The 16,163-nt window shown below is 48.6% G+C and overlaps 2 protein-coding genes across 13 annotated transcripts in view; one reads left to right on the top strand and one right to left on the bottom strand.

Annotated features, from left to right (window-relative positions):
• FipoQ (F-box/LRR-repeat protein FipoQ) overlaps positions 1 to 16,163 on the bottom strand; it is a 695,691-nt gene that overhangs the window by 17,262 nt on the left and 662,266 nt on the right. The window contains exon 1 of one of the 4 annotated variants that reach the window (XM_055075219.2): positions 3,353 to 5,239. The exons of the other annotated variants lie outside the window; for them this stretch is intronic. The gene's annotated coding sequence lies outside the window, so the exon portion shown is untranslated. Of the gene's footprint in view, positions 1 to 3,352; positions 5,240 to 16,163 lie in introns of those variants that run through there. 4 annotated transcript variants of the gene reach the window in all.
• The window catches only part of LOC126539144 (uncharacterized), a 62,469-nt gene continuing 51,646 nt past the window's right edge, over positions 5,341 to 16,163 (top strand). For 4 of the 9 annotated variants that reach the window (XM_055075213.2, XM_055075211.2, XM_055075218.2 and 1 more), the window contains exons 1-3: positions 5,343 to 5,513; positions 12,945 to 12,999; positions 13,862 to 14,131. In XM_055075213.2, coding sequence (XP_054931188.1) covers positions 12,948 to 12,999; positions 13,862 to 14,131 — 322 coding nt within the window. In that variant the 5' untranslated portion in view covers positions 5,343 to 5,513; positions 12,945 to 12,947. Of the gene's footprint in view, positions 5,514 to 12,944; positions 13,000 to 13,861; positions 14,132 to 16,163 lie in introns of all 9 variants that reach the window. The other 5 variants (XM_055075217.2, XM_055075216.2, XM_055075212.2 and 2 more) reach the window with 4 other exon arrangements.

Below are 16,163 nucleotides of genomic sequence, written 5' to 3'. Positions count from 1 at the left end.
ATTGCTCTCACTGAGGCCGCCTCTGCGGTTCGAGACGCTTGTGATTAATCGGAGCATGTTTTCCGTTTTTGCCTTGATGCGGACAACAGTTTGATTGTTGCTTCCCTTTGCATTTAGGATCAGACCTAGAATCCTGACCGATTCGACTCTAGGGATCATCTGACCAGATTCTGCGTATAGGTTAATAGGAATCTGTTCGAGAGGGGTAGAGTGCCTCTTGCCCCTGCGATCCAGTCTATAAAGCAGTAGTTCTGACTTTGAGGGTGATAGACAGAGTCCCGTCCCTTTTAAGTACTCTTCCGTAATATCCAAGGCCTCCTGAAGGGCACGCTCCACGGCCCCCTCGGACCCCCCACCGCTCCAAACGGTGATGTCGTCCGCATAGAGCGCATGCTTCGCGCCCTCGACCCTAGCCAGTCTTTCCGAGAGGCCTTTCATCGCTATATTGAAAAGGAGAGGTGATATTACTGCACCTTGCGGAGTGCCCTTAGGCCCTAACTTGAACTCGTGGGATCTCAGTTGACCGATTTTAATAGTGGCTTTACGGTCCCTTAAGAAAGAGCTGACGTAAGCGTAAAAGCGTTTCCCTAAGTTTAGGTGCGAGATGGATTCCAGAATGAATCTGTGTGTGATGGTGTCAAAGGCTTTGGCGATATCTAACGCTAAAATGCCTCTAACATCCCTGGTGTTCACGTCGATTATCTGCCTTTTGATGAGAAGCATGATGTCCTGCGCGGATAGAGAGGGCCTGAAGCCTACCATGTTATACGGGAACAGTTCTCGTTCCTCGATGTACCTCGTTACTCTCTCATGGAAAACGTGCTCAGCCACCTTGCCCACGCAGGACGTGAGCGAATGACTATGAATTGTGCCGAGGACATGAAAGATACATTGTGAAAGAATTACGATATACTAAAAGTTAAGATATACTAAAAGCAAACAAGCCATGTAAATAAGATGCTTGCAACTACACACGGGAACAAGCGTATTACGACATGTGTAGAACAACCATGTAAAATATAATTGTTAGTCAAAGATGATCGGCTAAATCAGTAAACAAGGCATATAAATAAAACACATGAACGGAAATACGGTTACAAAGTCGAGTATTACGAAGTAATGCAAGATAGACCCCCGATAGCTAGTAAACATATCAATACAAGAAGCATGTCGAAGCAAAGCACACAATAAATAGTTGCAAAATCCATAGGCATGTGGCAAGATTCTACGATCGGCTGCTGTGAGGGGGCATAAGATAACGAACTCATGTCAATGGGTTGCCTGAACTGTTTTTGTTTTTTTCCTTGATTATTCGACGGCATACGCTTCGGGGTCAGCTTCCAGTCGATGAAACCTATCTCCGATGTTTGGCTACGGGCACGAGCTTGAGGCTGGTCCAGTCTCGCATGTCGCATTCGACCACGCTTCCTCGTCGCTTTGCTGCCTTCGGGAGCGAGATTGAGCCACTATCGTCGGCTCACCCTCGCACGCTTTCACTCGCACATATATACAGCATACGGCGCGCGGCGACGATGTTTATCGCCTTTGGACTGTACACGGAACATCACGACGACGACAGAAATGCGCCTGGAGTGTCCATATAATTGCTATTGCAATAACAAATAAAGATCATAATGTGGTCGTTCAAGCCAACAGAACAGTGCCAACGGCCCAACGACGTTCTAAAAGGACCGACTGCAGTATTTTCTCTTCTAGGTAAAGCTGTAATTTATAGTGGGCATTCGCGCGATTTGGCCGACACTGACTACGCTATGTATAGCACTCGATACATGTAGTAGATTTTATGCGTGTTCTTTTCTAGTGAGTGAATCAACGAGCTGTGTGTAGTAAGTAATAATTAGAGCGTTTCACTGTCGTTTTCTACGATTGCTTACTGTCAGCATGAACCCGCGAACCTTTCGTGTCGAGGCGACTTCATCTCGATCGAGCCGAACAAAGGCTTATTCTGAATGAGGTGCTTAGAAAATGTATTGTCTGCTCGCAGATAGCGATCCGGCAGTGCTTAGAACCGCTTATACTCTGTATGCGGTTCACTTCGCTTTCGATAGCTGTGCACTCTTCAGTGCAGCAAGTGCTTTCAGTTCCACCGTTATCCACGAGGTTTGTAAGAATCCTTAACCTGTGCCAACTGACGATAACTGGCCCATAGAGTGATCACATTATTCTGTACCCGTGAAGGGCGTGCACATAATAGCCACTGAGGATACCAGCGCTATTAAAAAACGGTCGAGAAAGAGAGAAAAACATGACGAGCGCTCACTGCCAACAATTGGTTTTATCGTGCCAGCACAAATATATAAGCTCGAAAAGGTAGGGTAGTTGGGGGAAGGTAAATAGAGAAGAATGAAAATTCCAGTCGCGGCATGGGTTTGAAGATAAAAACGAACGTAAACATCATGCTTCGGTCCCGGAGAAATCTCCACTCCTTGTCGGTGAGGACGAGTGAAAGGGCGCTGACGCATGACGGGCCTTTGCCCATCCCAGCGCGTTCTAATAGCGCTGTTTTCATTGTACGGATTCATACGAACTAGCTCGCGCTCAAACCTTCTTATATCGCCGCATATCTGTAAATGTCAATGGAAAACAAGCGCGCGCTCATACCGCCGCCCATCAGAAAATATATGCGCACCAACGAGACTCAGAGACGAACAACAAAAACAACAAAAAAAAAAGCTTTGGGTCATGACAACGTCGCGTGATTTCAGTCGGTATACAGGATTCCTTTCGGACGGTTCCAATCCTTTCCTATCCACTGTTCACTGATCAAAGTCATAACATGTGAACGGAGCGCTGTTCAAACCTGTGACGAAGTGCGAAAAGTTAAAGCATCGCAATAAAATCGTTTAATCATCCCGGCCTTGGATTTAAAGCGTTCCACTATTGGTCGTCTTTCATTACAGTCCCGTATAGACGAGAATTTTACAGTAGACTGGTCTTACGACTCTTATGGCGACGTACGAGAGTGCCGATTAGGCAGCGGTCGGCTGCGAAAAATGAATATTCTCCGGCTCTATAGTAAGCGAACTGCGTGAGATACACGCCTTTATCAACATGGGGCTCATACTCGCAATCTGGAGTGACTGGTTATCACAAGTTGCCGGACGGATAACACCCAAGAGTGTTCTAGAACATCACTGGCCCTTCGACGTTTCACTATGTCAGGCTTACATCCGGGTAGACATCTCCAGTCACAATGAAAGACATCTCTCTCTCTCTCTCTCTCCATTTAAGCGATCTGAACGCAAAGTGCCTATCAAATTCCAGAACAAGATTGAAAAATACGCCAGCTTACACGGTTAGCGCTTCATGCCATCATTATTGACCAACTGACCTTGTTTTCGACTTGACTGAAAAATAGGAATTTTGCTTCAAGACAGGTGAGCCGTGAGGTCGGTAAGAACGAGGAGTTGGCCGAACCACGGATTGCACGTTACTAGCGCAACAAAGGATGAGCTAGTCGCCAGCTTCAGGAATATAAGCATTGACAGCGCTCCCTCACTTATCTGATAGGTGCGCATTCGTTTGTCTTCAATATGCAAGCGAAGAACGGAGAGAACGCAGTCTGCAGACACACAACGCGATAATCGGAGAGGCGCGGCAGCATACACACGGGCTCAAGCCGTGCGATAAGATGCTGAACATTGTCGCTGCATGGAGAATGAGCTATTATGCTTACTTGCCCCCCTCCCCCTGCCGTCCTTGTTTTTTTTTTTTTTTGCTTTTTTCAAAGCCTAAAGGAGGAGATGTGAACTCAACAACATGTTTTCCCCATCTGATGCAATCGTATGACTATCAATCGTCTATGTAATCGTCTAATGGATTCGGTGCCACATTCTCGCACAAGCGAGCGCCTGCCTGGCAGCATACTACGCTAACAAAAGGGGCCTTAATTTCGGACGATCACTTCCAATCGCTTTCGCGTAATTTCTCGTGACTAGCATCGGACGCATCGGCGTCTCCTATACGAGCGGAAAGGATTCTTCGCATGATTCTTCGCATGAGCGCAGCGCCATGAGAGCTGTCGTCCGAGGACGCCGACGCGCCAGGAAAGTGATTATGAGTATTCAATGGAACAAAGAAGTGCCGCGGCTTCATACACAAAATCACTCGCCATCGCTACCGCATTCCAAAGATTTTGTGTGGAACAGCGGGGACTGCTCAGTGTTGACACAATGACGTCGCACTGTGCACCACTGATCTTTAGGAATCTGCGCACGTGTGCACAAAAAGCGTGGTCCCGTGGTTTGTCACGTTCACGCCCCCCTAACCACGGGTGCCGTATGATGAGTGGTCCGAACGTTGACCCCACTCCGCTGTTCGCCATCCGAGAAGCACAAACTGGTTGCCACCATGACAGCAGGGCTGACGTCACGTGCGGGGGAGCGGACGACGTGGGGGAAATAGCAGACGATGAAAAGCCCCTTTTTTCTTCCGGCGGGAGAAGAGCAGTGTGGTGGCGTGAAAAAGGATTCCCGAGGCTTGTCGGGAGCGGCGCTCATTTCGCTGTCGACACAGCTCCTAAAGCTGAAAAAAAATGCAGAATAAAGCCAAGCCTTCAGTCCTCGAGCGTCAACATCTCTTCCGCACGCTTCAACATCACTTGCCGTAAAGCGTTCGAGGTTCCGGACACCGACCTGACACAGAGAGATACCGGGCGGCCAGGAGCAACTTTGCGAACTCATTGGAAACCCAATACGACGCTGTAAGCCAAACGGAACATCACCAATTTGACAATGCGGAGAAACTGGACAGCCTCCAACTCCTATTATAGTCACGCGGAAACTCGCGACAGTGACTGATTGTATACCCGAAAGTGACAGTTGAAACACCGTCGCCTTCTATTTGATGTGGATTTCGAACCGGCCTACGTTCCCAGGTGTTTTCGAGCCTCTGCGCGTATTGTAGAAGCGGTGAAGCCACCGGCTGTGCTGTCAAGGAAAGAGAGGGGGAGAGGGGGGAGGAGGAGTGGCTGCGAAACAAGAGCAGCGAGTGGTGGTGGAAAGACAAATAAAACGGGCACCTCATCCTTTCCTCCTCCTCCTGTACACGCCCTCTTCACACGAAGAAAGGAAAAAACAACACGCAGAGCAGACTCGAGGCCACCGCTCTCACGTCTTCGTTCCCACCATCTCTCTCTTTCTCTCCGTTACGCTAGCGAAGCAGAGACAGAGACGAGTTACGGCAAGAGAAAGAGCGTTAGGAGGAGAGACGCGTTGCCGTTCTTGCTCAATGGGACGAAACCAGAGGAAGAGGAGTGGCGAGAGTTCGCCGTTGCCAAGCCAAGCGAGGTTCCGGACGCCCCAACCACTCAGACTCAGCTGCCCCTCTTAAGCGATAGTGGAGAGCGCCGTACATATCGTCGAAAGCGCCGGAGTCGCGCGATACCACGAGAGAAGACCCTCGGACTCTTGTTGGCGCGAAGGGCACGTATCGTGACAGAAGGTCCGGCGGCGGCACTACCCGGCAGCTCGACGGCCGTTCGCATAGCGGCGGTGAGTTTTTGTTTTCGCGGTATTAACCACAGTAGTAGTAGTAGTAGTAGTAGTAGTCGTAGTAGTAGTAGTAGTAGTAGTAGTAGTAGTAGTAGTAGTAATAATAATAATACGAAACTATTTCTACTTAAAACATCTTTGTTTTACTTTTTCAAAATTAGACATACGGCGATCTTGGTAACCCCGAGTCCAAGATTCCGTTGGCTGCCTGCGCCATATCTCTGCGTCGACATATAGTTAGCCACGGCAACGTGGTCTGCAGGTGTTGTTGCTGTAGTCAGCCGCTCGGGGCTAAGTGAGAAGGCGAATGCGGTTGCGGCTGGGAGGGCTCAGGGAGTGGGTGGTGCACAGAACACGTGCGGCGTGTCGGGGTATCCACCACAGACGACACACTTAGGCGGAGCGGGGGGAATCGGGTTTTGCTCGTAGGTGTAGTGTTGTCGGTAGTGGGGGTAGGTAGATGGTAGTTATTATTGCAGTTGCCGCGCTCGCGCTTTCTCTCTCACGTCGGGAGTGATCGTGGCTGACTCAGTGAACGATTGAGCCAACCGCTTCGAAGCAAAACGAGGGCTACAAGAGCTCCGGATTAATTTTGTCGACCTGCATTGCTTTCACGAGCCCCCCGAAACCAGCATACGAGCGCATTTGCATTCGACCCCCATTGCAGTGCAGCCGCAGAGGTAAGCAATCGAACCGGTAACTTAGTAATGAGAAGCAGCATGCCATATAAACATAGCCGGCGGCATGTGTACAAACGGATCAGAGAAAAAAATGAAGGGAAGAGAAAAGGGCACGAGTGAATGATGACAATGTACCCGGTCTGGTTTTATCTAACGCGCCTCAGCGAAGGGATAAATCAACGTAAGAAAGCGGCTTTGCTTCCCAACTCCTTGTTGGGGAATGAATCGCGACTACAATCAAGAGCTCAGCAGCAGGAGGCGTCATCAGACACAGGGCGGTTTCATATTTGCTTCGTCGTGTTCAGCGTCTCAAAACGAGACATGAAGGACGCCAAGTGGGGGTCTCTGGACTAATTTCGACCATCTAGGGTTCTTTAACGTGCACCCAAAGCCAGGGGCACGAGCGTTTCTGCGTCCCACCCCACCATTAATTGTAACATGGTTGCCGCGGCAGAAAATCGATCACGGGACCTCGCGCTGAGCAGCATATCGTGATAGCCGCAGAGCACACAGGGCCACAGCCGCAGATTAACACAGAGAAAAAAAAAAGTTTGCACCCTTGCCCTTAAAATATAAGATTGAACTGTTGTGTGCGACAAATGAAGTTGTTTTTTTTTTCTGGCAATTCTTTTGTGGCAAGTAAAGATGATAATATATATTCAACGGACGACTCGATAAATACATGAAATCAACTTGAATAGCTATCGCCCTCAAATTCTGGTGTCGCATATTTCGCTGCCCATCAGGTGGTCAGAATCTTATCACTGTTTTCAACTGCACGCGACTTTTCTGATAGAACGTCACTGAAGGGACACTGGCGCAACACACACACACACACACACACACACACACACACACACACACACACACACACACACACACACACACACACACACACACACACACACACACACTTACCTTAATAAGAGCCCTGGTAAGCCGAAAGCGTGCAAAAACAAGAAACGGGTGGCGCCGCCGCCTTGAAGTTCCCACACTAGCGCGCCGTGACGTCATGGATTTGGATGGCCTTTCATCCGAGCCAAAAAGCTGGAGTCGTAAAACAAACTTGGCAAGTTTTGAGAACGTTTTATCAAGCCACGGGTGGTTCGAATATGTTACAAATGGAGCTTTGAACTTCACTTTCGCTTCTAATAACCAACCTATTGTTGCGAAATTAACAAAAATGCTGTTTTGAAAGAAAACTTTGTCTAAACTGATTCAGGATTTCTCTTTAGTGTATCTTTAACGGTAATTGTGTTATTATTATTTAAGCTCTGCTGGACAGGAAGTGGGCAACGCCTGAGAAAGGTAGCTCCGCGATCGCGGGTATATATGGTGCAGTTGCGTCCGAGTGGATTGCCACCAGTCCCCGCAATCCGGGACAAGGAAGCGCTGAATATTAAGTTCCCTCTACAGTTTCGCGTGGGGTCCGCTATCGCTCGAGGCCCATGTCTCGCGAAGCACAGACGCCGCTGGTGGTTTCAAGAACTGATTACTTCGCTGTATCTCTTGGCAGGCGGCGGCAAGTGAACCTCTAGAGCGAGTCTGAATGTCTTTGAATGTCTGTCTGAATGGTTCGATGCGCCAAGTTCTGCTCGCGCTGTCTGCTTCATTTTACTGGCTTCAAATACAGCCCGTACTGCAAGGCTAGCAAATATACGGGAGGAAGTCCCAGCGCAAATATCTGTAATGAGGCGTCTCATGATATATAGCGTTTAAAGGAGTACTGGCACGAAAATTTGGCGCCCCCCTATTCTTGAATTCTTTGGCCAGTTGTCGACTCGATGGTTACGCTACGATGCCTCGATTTCTCGAGAACACCACAAATGAATTATTTCGTCAACTTTTGCACGGCCTGCCTAAAAAACCTCGTGAAACGCAGCGCGGCTTCGGACGTGAAAAAATTAAAAAAAAAATGTTACTTGTCGCATCTCCAAAAGTGGAAGTGTCGAGTTGATCGTCGGACTCTGTCGCCGAAAGCTGCCAAACACCCCATACGGCCAATGCTCCTTCACCATTGACCTGGGCCTGCGTCGCATATTTCGGTGGATTTTCCAACTCGCCGATGTGTGCTTCGCGATACTAGGTGCGGACTTTCTTACCCATTTCGGCTTGAACGTGAATCTCCGCTCCCGTCACCTTGTCGACTGTACGACCAGCCTCTCCGTGCAAGGTGTCCTCGCACCGCTGTCCGGCTCTACGCAAGCAGCTTGCCTTTCGGGTTACGGAATGCAGGCCAGACTCTTCAACACTTCATCAATGAAGTCATACGTGGTCTGCCCTACGCCGTCGCCTATCTTGATGATCTGCTGGTGGCAAGTTCTTCACCAGAGCAGCACGCTGACCATCTGCCGTTGCTGTTTTCGTGACTCCAGGAACATGGCTTGACTATCAACACAACCGAATGTGCCTTTGTTGTTGACAACGTCGAATTTCTTGGACACCTTGTCACACCTGAGGGAATCAAGTCATTGGACAGTAAGGTTCAAGCTCTGCGACATTTTCTACGCCCGAAGCCGCTTCGCAAGCTCCGCAAATTTCTCGGGCTTCTGAACTTCCATCGTCGGTTAATTCCTGCCTAGTATAGCGCACATCATTCTACCTCTGATCGACATGCTGAAGTCTCCAAAGGCACCATCTGCGATCTTGGAGTAGGCATCCGAAGCAGACGCCGCCTTCCAAGAAGCCAAGAATGCCCTGGTACACGCCACCCTCCTAGTGCATCCCCTAACCGACACGCCCATACGGCTCATCACCGACGCCTCCTCCAGTGCTGTTGGTGCAGTTCTGCAACAATTCCAGCAGAATTTGTGGTGTCCACTCGGTTTGTTTTCGCAGAAGATGAAGCCGGCAGAAACTCGATACAGCACTTTCGACCGCGAACTCCTGGCTGTCTACCTTGGCATTCGCCACTTTCGCCACCTTCTCGAAGGTACCGTGTTCCACGTACTGACAGATAACAAGCCGCTCACATTCGCTTTCCGTGGAAACCACAGCACACACAACTCACGTCCCGGCAAATTCGGCACCTCCATTTTATCTCCGAATTCACGGTCGACCTCCGGTACATCGAAGGGCTCGTTCATGCGGCTGCCGATGCCCTCTCACGTGTCGATGCGCTTTCCACTGCTGCTGTGGACTTCGATATCATCGCAGAGGCACATGCTGACAATGAGCTGCGTGACCTGCGTGCAGGGTCCACATCGCTCTCCTTTTCTGAGGTACCACTACCGTTTTCCGGTACGATCGTCTACGACACGTCAATAGGCTGTGCCCGTCCATTTGTGCCTTCCTCGCACCATCGTAAAGTTTTTGGCAAGCTACACGACATCTCACAATGCGTCGTTCCTTTCTATTCTCGCCCTCCTTCCACCGCGCGTTTGCCCCACGGACCATTTGAAGCATCATATAGGACGCCCAATTTTTCGGACTCCCGAGGGGCCCCGAAAACATCCGAAAAATCGGGCAATCAAAAAAAAATATATACACGCCTTTTACTGCGATGACTCTGGGGTGCTCGTCAACAGCGGACGCCCGCCCGGCGGTGGACTGAAGCAGGAGAAAGAAAGCAAATTGTGGGTTTCGACGTCAAAGCTTCAAAGTGGGCCATGACGGAGAATGAGGTGTAGTGGGTAAGGCACGGAGTGATCCAAGAGAGTAAACAAGTTTCTTAAATGCCTGTGCGCTAAAAACTCTCATGTGTGCGGTGTGGAACACCTCCCATTCTAATGCAGTCCTACGTCACAGAGGAGGGGCGTACGTAAATCTGCAGCACATAACTGACCTGCAAGCCATCTGACACAGCCTTTACATGCACCCATGTTTCCTTAAGATTCCCTCTCCAGAGCAAGAGCAACACAACATGAGGAATTGTTCCAGGAGGTATCTTAGAAAAAATATCCTCTAAAGGGAATACAGGGTGTCCACCACGTTGACATTTCCAAATTCCCTGAGTTTTCCAGGCTTTTCCTTAGTGCCCTTGCAAAATTCCCCTGGTGACGCAGAATTGTGTTGTGCTAACACGGGCTGAAACCATGCCACCCGATGCTGTCACTCTCCAGTAAGCACGTGAAAAAATTAAAAAAAAAAACGACTTAATCCAGTTTGAATACCAAGGAGTAGTGCTTATTTTATTCAAAAAGAGAATAAAAGGGAGGGGTTAGTAAGATGCACAGCAAATAAAATGTATTCGAAAAAATTGCAAATCGAGTCGGACATTCTCAAATACGAGTAAAAAGGAAATGCACACAGAAGAAAATATTTTCTACTATGAGCTATGTCTACCAAGTGACAGCAAGCTCATTATGAGGCCACAACTTTGCCACAAGTGAAATTCCTTCTCATCAGCTCGATAGTCAACCTCAACTGTCCTGACACACTCTCAGCCCGTGCACAACGCCTCAGTGTTGCGTTTTACTGCTTTAAAGAGTGTATTTTGGTTTGCATTAGGGACACCTGCATCTCGGCGTCGGCCAACATTTTGTTGAGCTCAGGCTCCTTCAAAGAAGAGGCGGCATGCTTCCTTCCTCGTTCATCCCTCAATACGTCGGTCCTATCTATTCTCGCCCTCTTTCCGCCGCGCGTTCGCCCCACTGACCATTTGAAGCATCCTCTTGGACAGTTCCAGTCAACGCCCGATTTTGTGGACTCCCTAGGGGCCGCGAAAACGTCCGAAAAATCGGGCAATCAGAAAAAAATATGTGCATGCCTTTTACTGCCCCCAAGTGGCTCAAGTCGCCACAGGCACGTCCGAAGAAAGCTCCGAAGGACTGCCAGTACACTTATTAGGCACGTCGGTGCTCGTAATGTGACAAGAGACCGCATGTGCACGCGTGTATAATTAAGAAATACATACTGTGTTCAGTGACAATTTTCCCTTCCCACGCTTAAGCTTCACCGCAATACTTTGCGTATCCTTCACCATGTCACAGTTCTGTACTGAGGCGAAGCTGACTTCCAGGAACAGGAATTGTGCAACGCGCCGTGCTTTTCGAGCGTCGAAGCCAATGGCGAGGATTACAAAGGCGGAGTCGGTGCCATTGCTGACAACAGCGAATTCTTTCAATGAAAACCATACCACCGATCGGCAAGAAGCTCGAAGCAGCTAGGCCTACCGTTGCCGCGGTGTTGGCTACGGCTGCCAGCGGATCTGGGTGCGAGAGCGCCGGTTCGAGGCGGCGAGATAATCAAAATGGCGGCGGCTGTGGCTTTGATTAATGCCATTTCGGAGCTGAGGTCCCGGCGAAAAGTCCGGAAAATCGGACGGCGAAGGGTTCTCGGGTCTGAAATTTCAGACGTTTCTATACATTCACTCTATGGGGTACGTGGTGGTGCCGCGAAGCCGTCCGAAGTATAGGGCATGTCCCGAAAATCGGGCGTCCAGAAAATCTCGTTGACTGAACACTGGCAACTCCTCGAGCCAACGAAACGGCGTCAAAGACGATTTGTTACGATCCCTCTCTGTTACTCTTACTCGAAGCCAGCATTAGCGTGACTTTCGTTCCCTTTCAATAAAATTACGGCTAATTTTCCCTGATAGAGGCACAAATTCCCTGAGTTCTACCTGGGTATTTCCAGACAATTAAAAATTCCTGAGGATTTCCGGTTTCGCCGGTTGGTAGATACCCTGCTTTTACATAAAACAAACCTCATCAAAATCGGTGCAGTGTCCGCCGTGCCAAAATGGCTCCTCCTTTCTCCTGTGTTTACGCACGATCTCCTGACGTACGGCTTCCCCTTCAGAAGATAGAACAGTAGTAGTAATGCACAAAGATAATATATTGCGCGCCAACGAATATATTCAGAATTAAATGAGCGAGCAGGAACAGCAGAATGCGAAAAGGAGCCCTAACACAAGTTTATGATATGTATAAAGAGACATGTAATTCAACAACTATTTGAAAATTGCTACACAAGTGGCAGCGTTAAGCGGAAGCTTTAGCTCGGCCTCAACTCCGACGCTGCCTATTCAAATATATGTAAAACGAAAAAACGTTTTTCTGAGATAACCGCTGGACTGATTTTGATTAAATTTGTTGCATTTGAAAGAGAAAGTTAGATTCTAGTGACTGTTGGAAGTGGAATTTCGATTTAGGGCCTGAATTCTCAAATATTCGAAAGTTCGAAAAAAAAAATAGTATCACCAAGTTCACAAGTTAATAGCTCTGCATCAAGAACAGATGTCGCAGTTCTGTAAACAGCAACCATTAGATCATTGAAAGCGGGCAAATTCGATGTGTCATTTTACATCTTACGTGAATTTGTTACGTTGGTTACAAGGGTTTTGCAAAAGCTGTATTTCCATATTACTAAATTTTTGTACAGTCATGTGTAACATATCAATTTTGTCCACTTTAGATGTACTATTAGGTGCAATTCACACAATTGTATTATCGTTTTTCGTTGTTGAGTTACAGAGTTGTAAACTTGGTAGTTTCGTTTTTCGAAAATTTTCGATATTGCAAAATTCAAATATGAAACTGCTTATAATGTTCTTCGCTAGTAATGAACTTTTCTGAATGCCTGAATTAATTTTTAACAAAATCAGAAAGATGAGCGAAAAACAAATACTTCACCAATGCAAATCGCAATAGCAGGGGAGAGTGCCATGCAGCTATACGGAGCGCTCCCAAAATGAACTTGATTATATAAAAAAAAATTAAATGCGACCAGATCGTATGTGTTGGGCTTGGACGGTAAGCGCATTGCTCGGAATACATGTTTAACACGAGGCTTTCTTGTTTCTCCGCAGACCATGCAACTGAAAAGCTTGATCGTTCTTGGAGCAGCCCTGGTCGTTGCATCAGGTAAGACCAGTCCGAGCAAGTTTTAGGTATGAAGGAGTCTTAGAACATATTAGCACTGTAAATAGGAATGGAGACTTTATGTTGTCTGTCGACGCGCATTCACAAGTCTGACGTAATGAAGTATGAGGGCGAAAGAAACCAAGGGCGAGAAAAGGCAGGGAGATCAACCAGACCAGCCTGCTGTTTGCTACCCTACACTCGGTGAAACGGAAAGGGGGAATGGAAAGTGGGAGAGACTGAACACTTGAGTGCACGTGGGAGGATGCACAGGAGCACTCGGTACGCTTCAAGTACTGCACTAGTGCACGAATCGCTTTTTGTGCCAGTGATGAATGTGGCCACGGCCTGAGCATATTTGACTCAGAGAACGGATCCTAGTCCAGTCGGTTTAAAGCTGTCCGGATGGAGAGCCCTTGGACGTCGTAGTGAGGACGGATACACAATAGGTGCCTGATGGTTTCCTCGCACCTACACGAGTATGACGTCTGCCTACCGGCCTTTCCCATACAATAGGAGCCATAATCATCATCATCCTGGCTACGTCCACAGCAGTGCAAAGGCCTCTCCCATACTTCTCCAACTACCCCGATCAACTACGATAGGAGTAGGCGTACTTAAATGTCACTCCCAAGCGGCACGTCAAAGTTGATTTGCCGCGGGAAATGCTAGATGGCAGTCGTAGCCATAGCAAGGAGTCCAGCTGACGCAGTCAGCAATTGTGTGACGTAATGAAGGAAGAAAAAAAACATTTAAAAAACAAATAAAGACATTGTCCGATAACGAACTTTGGGTCGGTGCTCCTCGAACGTGCACCAGGCCGCATGAGCTGCGGGAACACGTCGGGTCACTTCGAACGCTGCAGGCGCTCGGGCGAGCTTCCTGCAATGCGAGGACAGCAGCTTGTGCCCCGACGGCGCGACGTGCTGCAAGATCGATGACGAGGCGTGGGGCTGCTGTCCCTACGAGTTCGGCCAGTGCTGCGAGGATGGCCGCCACTGCTGTCCGACGGGCTACAGCTGCGACGGTGACAACAGCAGCTGCACCCACAAAGTCACTCAACAGCGGCTCTTCGGGACGGTGCTTGAGCAGGTCCCGCCGCTCGCACGAGACCAGCGCGATGAAGTGCCCAGAGGTGAGGCGCAGCAACTTGCAAGGCTTTTGCAGCGAAAGCAATTTACTGACTCGAAACGATGAGGTGTATATAGTAGGTCGACGGAAGTGAAAGGTCACACCCGCCATAGTGGACTCCTTCCAGAGTCCGCTACTGGTCAATCGTGTGGCTATGTCAGCTGCATTCTTTATAGGAAGTGGTTAGAGCGTTGAAACAGGCAGGGGGCGATTACCAAGACAGACGCAAGCGCTCGTGTCCGTCTCTTTCGTGTGTCTGCGTTGTAGTCGCTTTCACTGTGCATTACCAAACTAGCCCGTTCGTATGTTGCGTTCTATAGCCTCGATTATTATTATAATATTTCTAATGCCATCCCCTTTAAATCAGGGTGAGGACGAATAGACACCTGGCATCTGTAAGCTACTTATGTGCTTTATCTCGGAATGTTACCCATGGCTGTCACCATCCCACCCCCATCACTTTGCCGCTTTTTTGGCCACCAATTATCTAAACCTCTTTTATCTCGACCGCTGACCAGCTGAAGCGTCCGTCAGCTTTGAACCTCAGCGCTTCCGGAAGGTGGGCGGTCCCTACGGCTCATGCTGTATGAAAATCCTGGCATTACATTGCACTGCTCTCAGCCGCCTAGGGATTCAATCTGCAGCGGACAGATGAGGCCTCATTCTGTTGCGAATATTCGCTCGCGTGAGTTCCTGCTTTCAGACAAAAGAGTTCTGGCCTCGGAACGCAATGGCACTGCCCTGTGTGTTATCGCACAAATGTTATTTCTTGATTTCATGCGCACTCCGTAAGTCTCTACGGACTTTCTTGTTACCATCAGTTGCACTCAATTTGACTCAAGTGACTCGGGGTTGTCAACTTGTACCTTCGAATTACCGAATTACCCCTTCTTCTTCTGGGATATAGGTCCATGCTTTTGAGGCACAGAGGAGGCGCATATTTACGTTATAGGCATTCATTGACTACCCGATAAAAGGGTCTATCGCATCAGTTATCTTGGCTTGGACACTTTTTGGAAAGACTAAAAACAATGGTTCGGCTACGATGGAGACCACCATTTAGCGTCTACACCTGAAGACATAGGATCAACAACGCACGCCCCCGAAGCTTAATCCGAGAAGTACCAAGTCGATTATGTGAGGTGCGCTCGTAGAGTTCATTAATGACTCGTGATAACGACCTAGAGGATCTCGTATGGAGCCTCCGCCGAGGCTACTATGGGATCTGCATAGTAGATCTGAACAAAATTTCAAAGACAATTCAATGATTTCAAGGATGTCACCGGCCGAAATTCGAAGAGCTGATACAAACATTATTCTTACACATGCACTGAAAGATACTGAAATCTCCTCCTTAGCTGCAATTTCTTGCAGATAAGCACGTTCAGGCGGCTGATCTGAGTTTACTTTTCCATCGTAATGATGTCAATCGCTTTCTGGGATGATGGTTCCCAGAGTCCCCACTTCAACCCAATTAAGATGCTCATCGCAGTAAAGCCAAATGCCTGAAACACTTTCCGCCATTTCTGAAGCGTATATAGGGCTCGAAACATAAGGCAATTCAAACAAATATTAAAACGAAATGGTGGCACGGCGTGATCGCTTAATCTGGCTTTGTCCAGCTTCACGATGTCAACGGTGACATGAACATGCCTGTCCTTGGTGGTAGTTGGTGGCTGTGGATAGGCCACATTGCAAGCGTTGAGCAACACTCCCAAATGAGAATGTCTATAGTGTTGTGACGGAGACGTCTCAACGCTGCCGCCACTGTTGCGAAGGAGGATCCAAGGCGACGGTGATTAAACGAAACATTTATATGCAGTATGTACAAGGGCGTTACATGAACGGCCCAGAGGCCGGGGCATAATGGACTCGCACTAAAGCGTGCGGTGAGAAACTGGAGCACGCCTCTGCTTGCTGTCGTCGTCGTCGTGCCGTGGTTCGGGCTTTTATAACCACAGGAGTCGATGCAGTTGCCATCGGCTCGAACCTCCAATCAGGACCCACCACGGGTTGCTGTGCGAATTTCGACGAAT

Source organism: Dermacentor andersoni, chromosome 11, assembly GCF_023375885.2.
Source record: "Dermacentor andersoni chromosome 11, qqDerAnde1_hic_scaffold, whole genome shotgun sequence".
NCBI lineage: Eukaryota > Metazoa > Arthropoda > Arachnida > Ixodida > Ixodidae > Dermacentor > Dermacentor andersoni.
The sequence above is the reverse complement of the archived record's forward strand: the minus strand, read 5'-3'. Positions and strand labels throughout refer to the sequence as shown.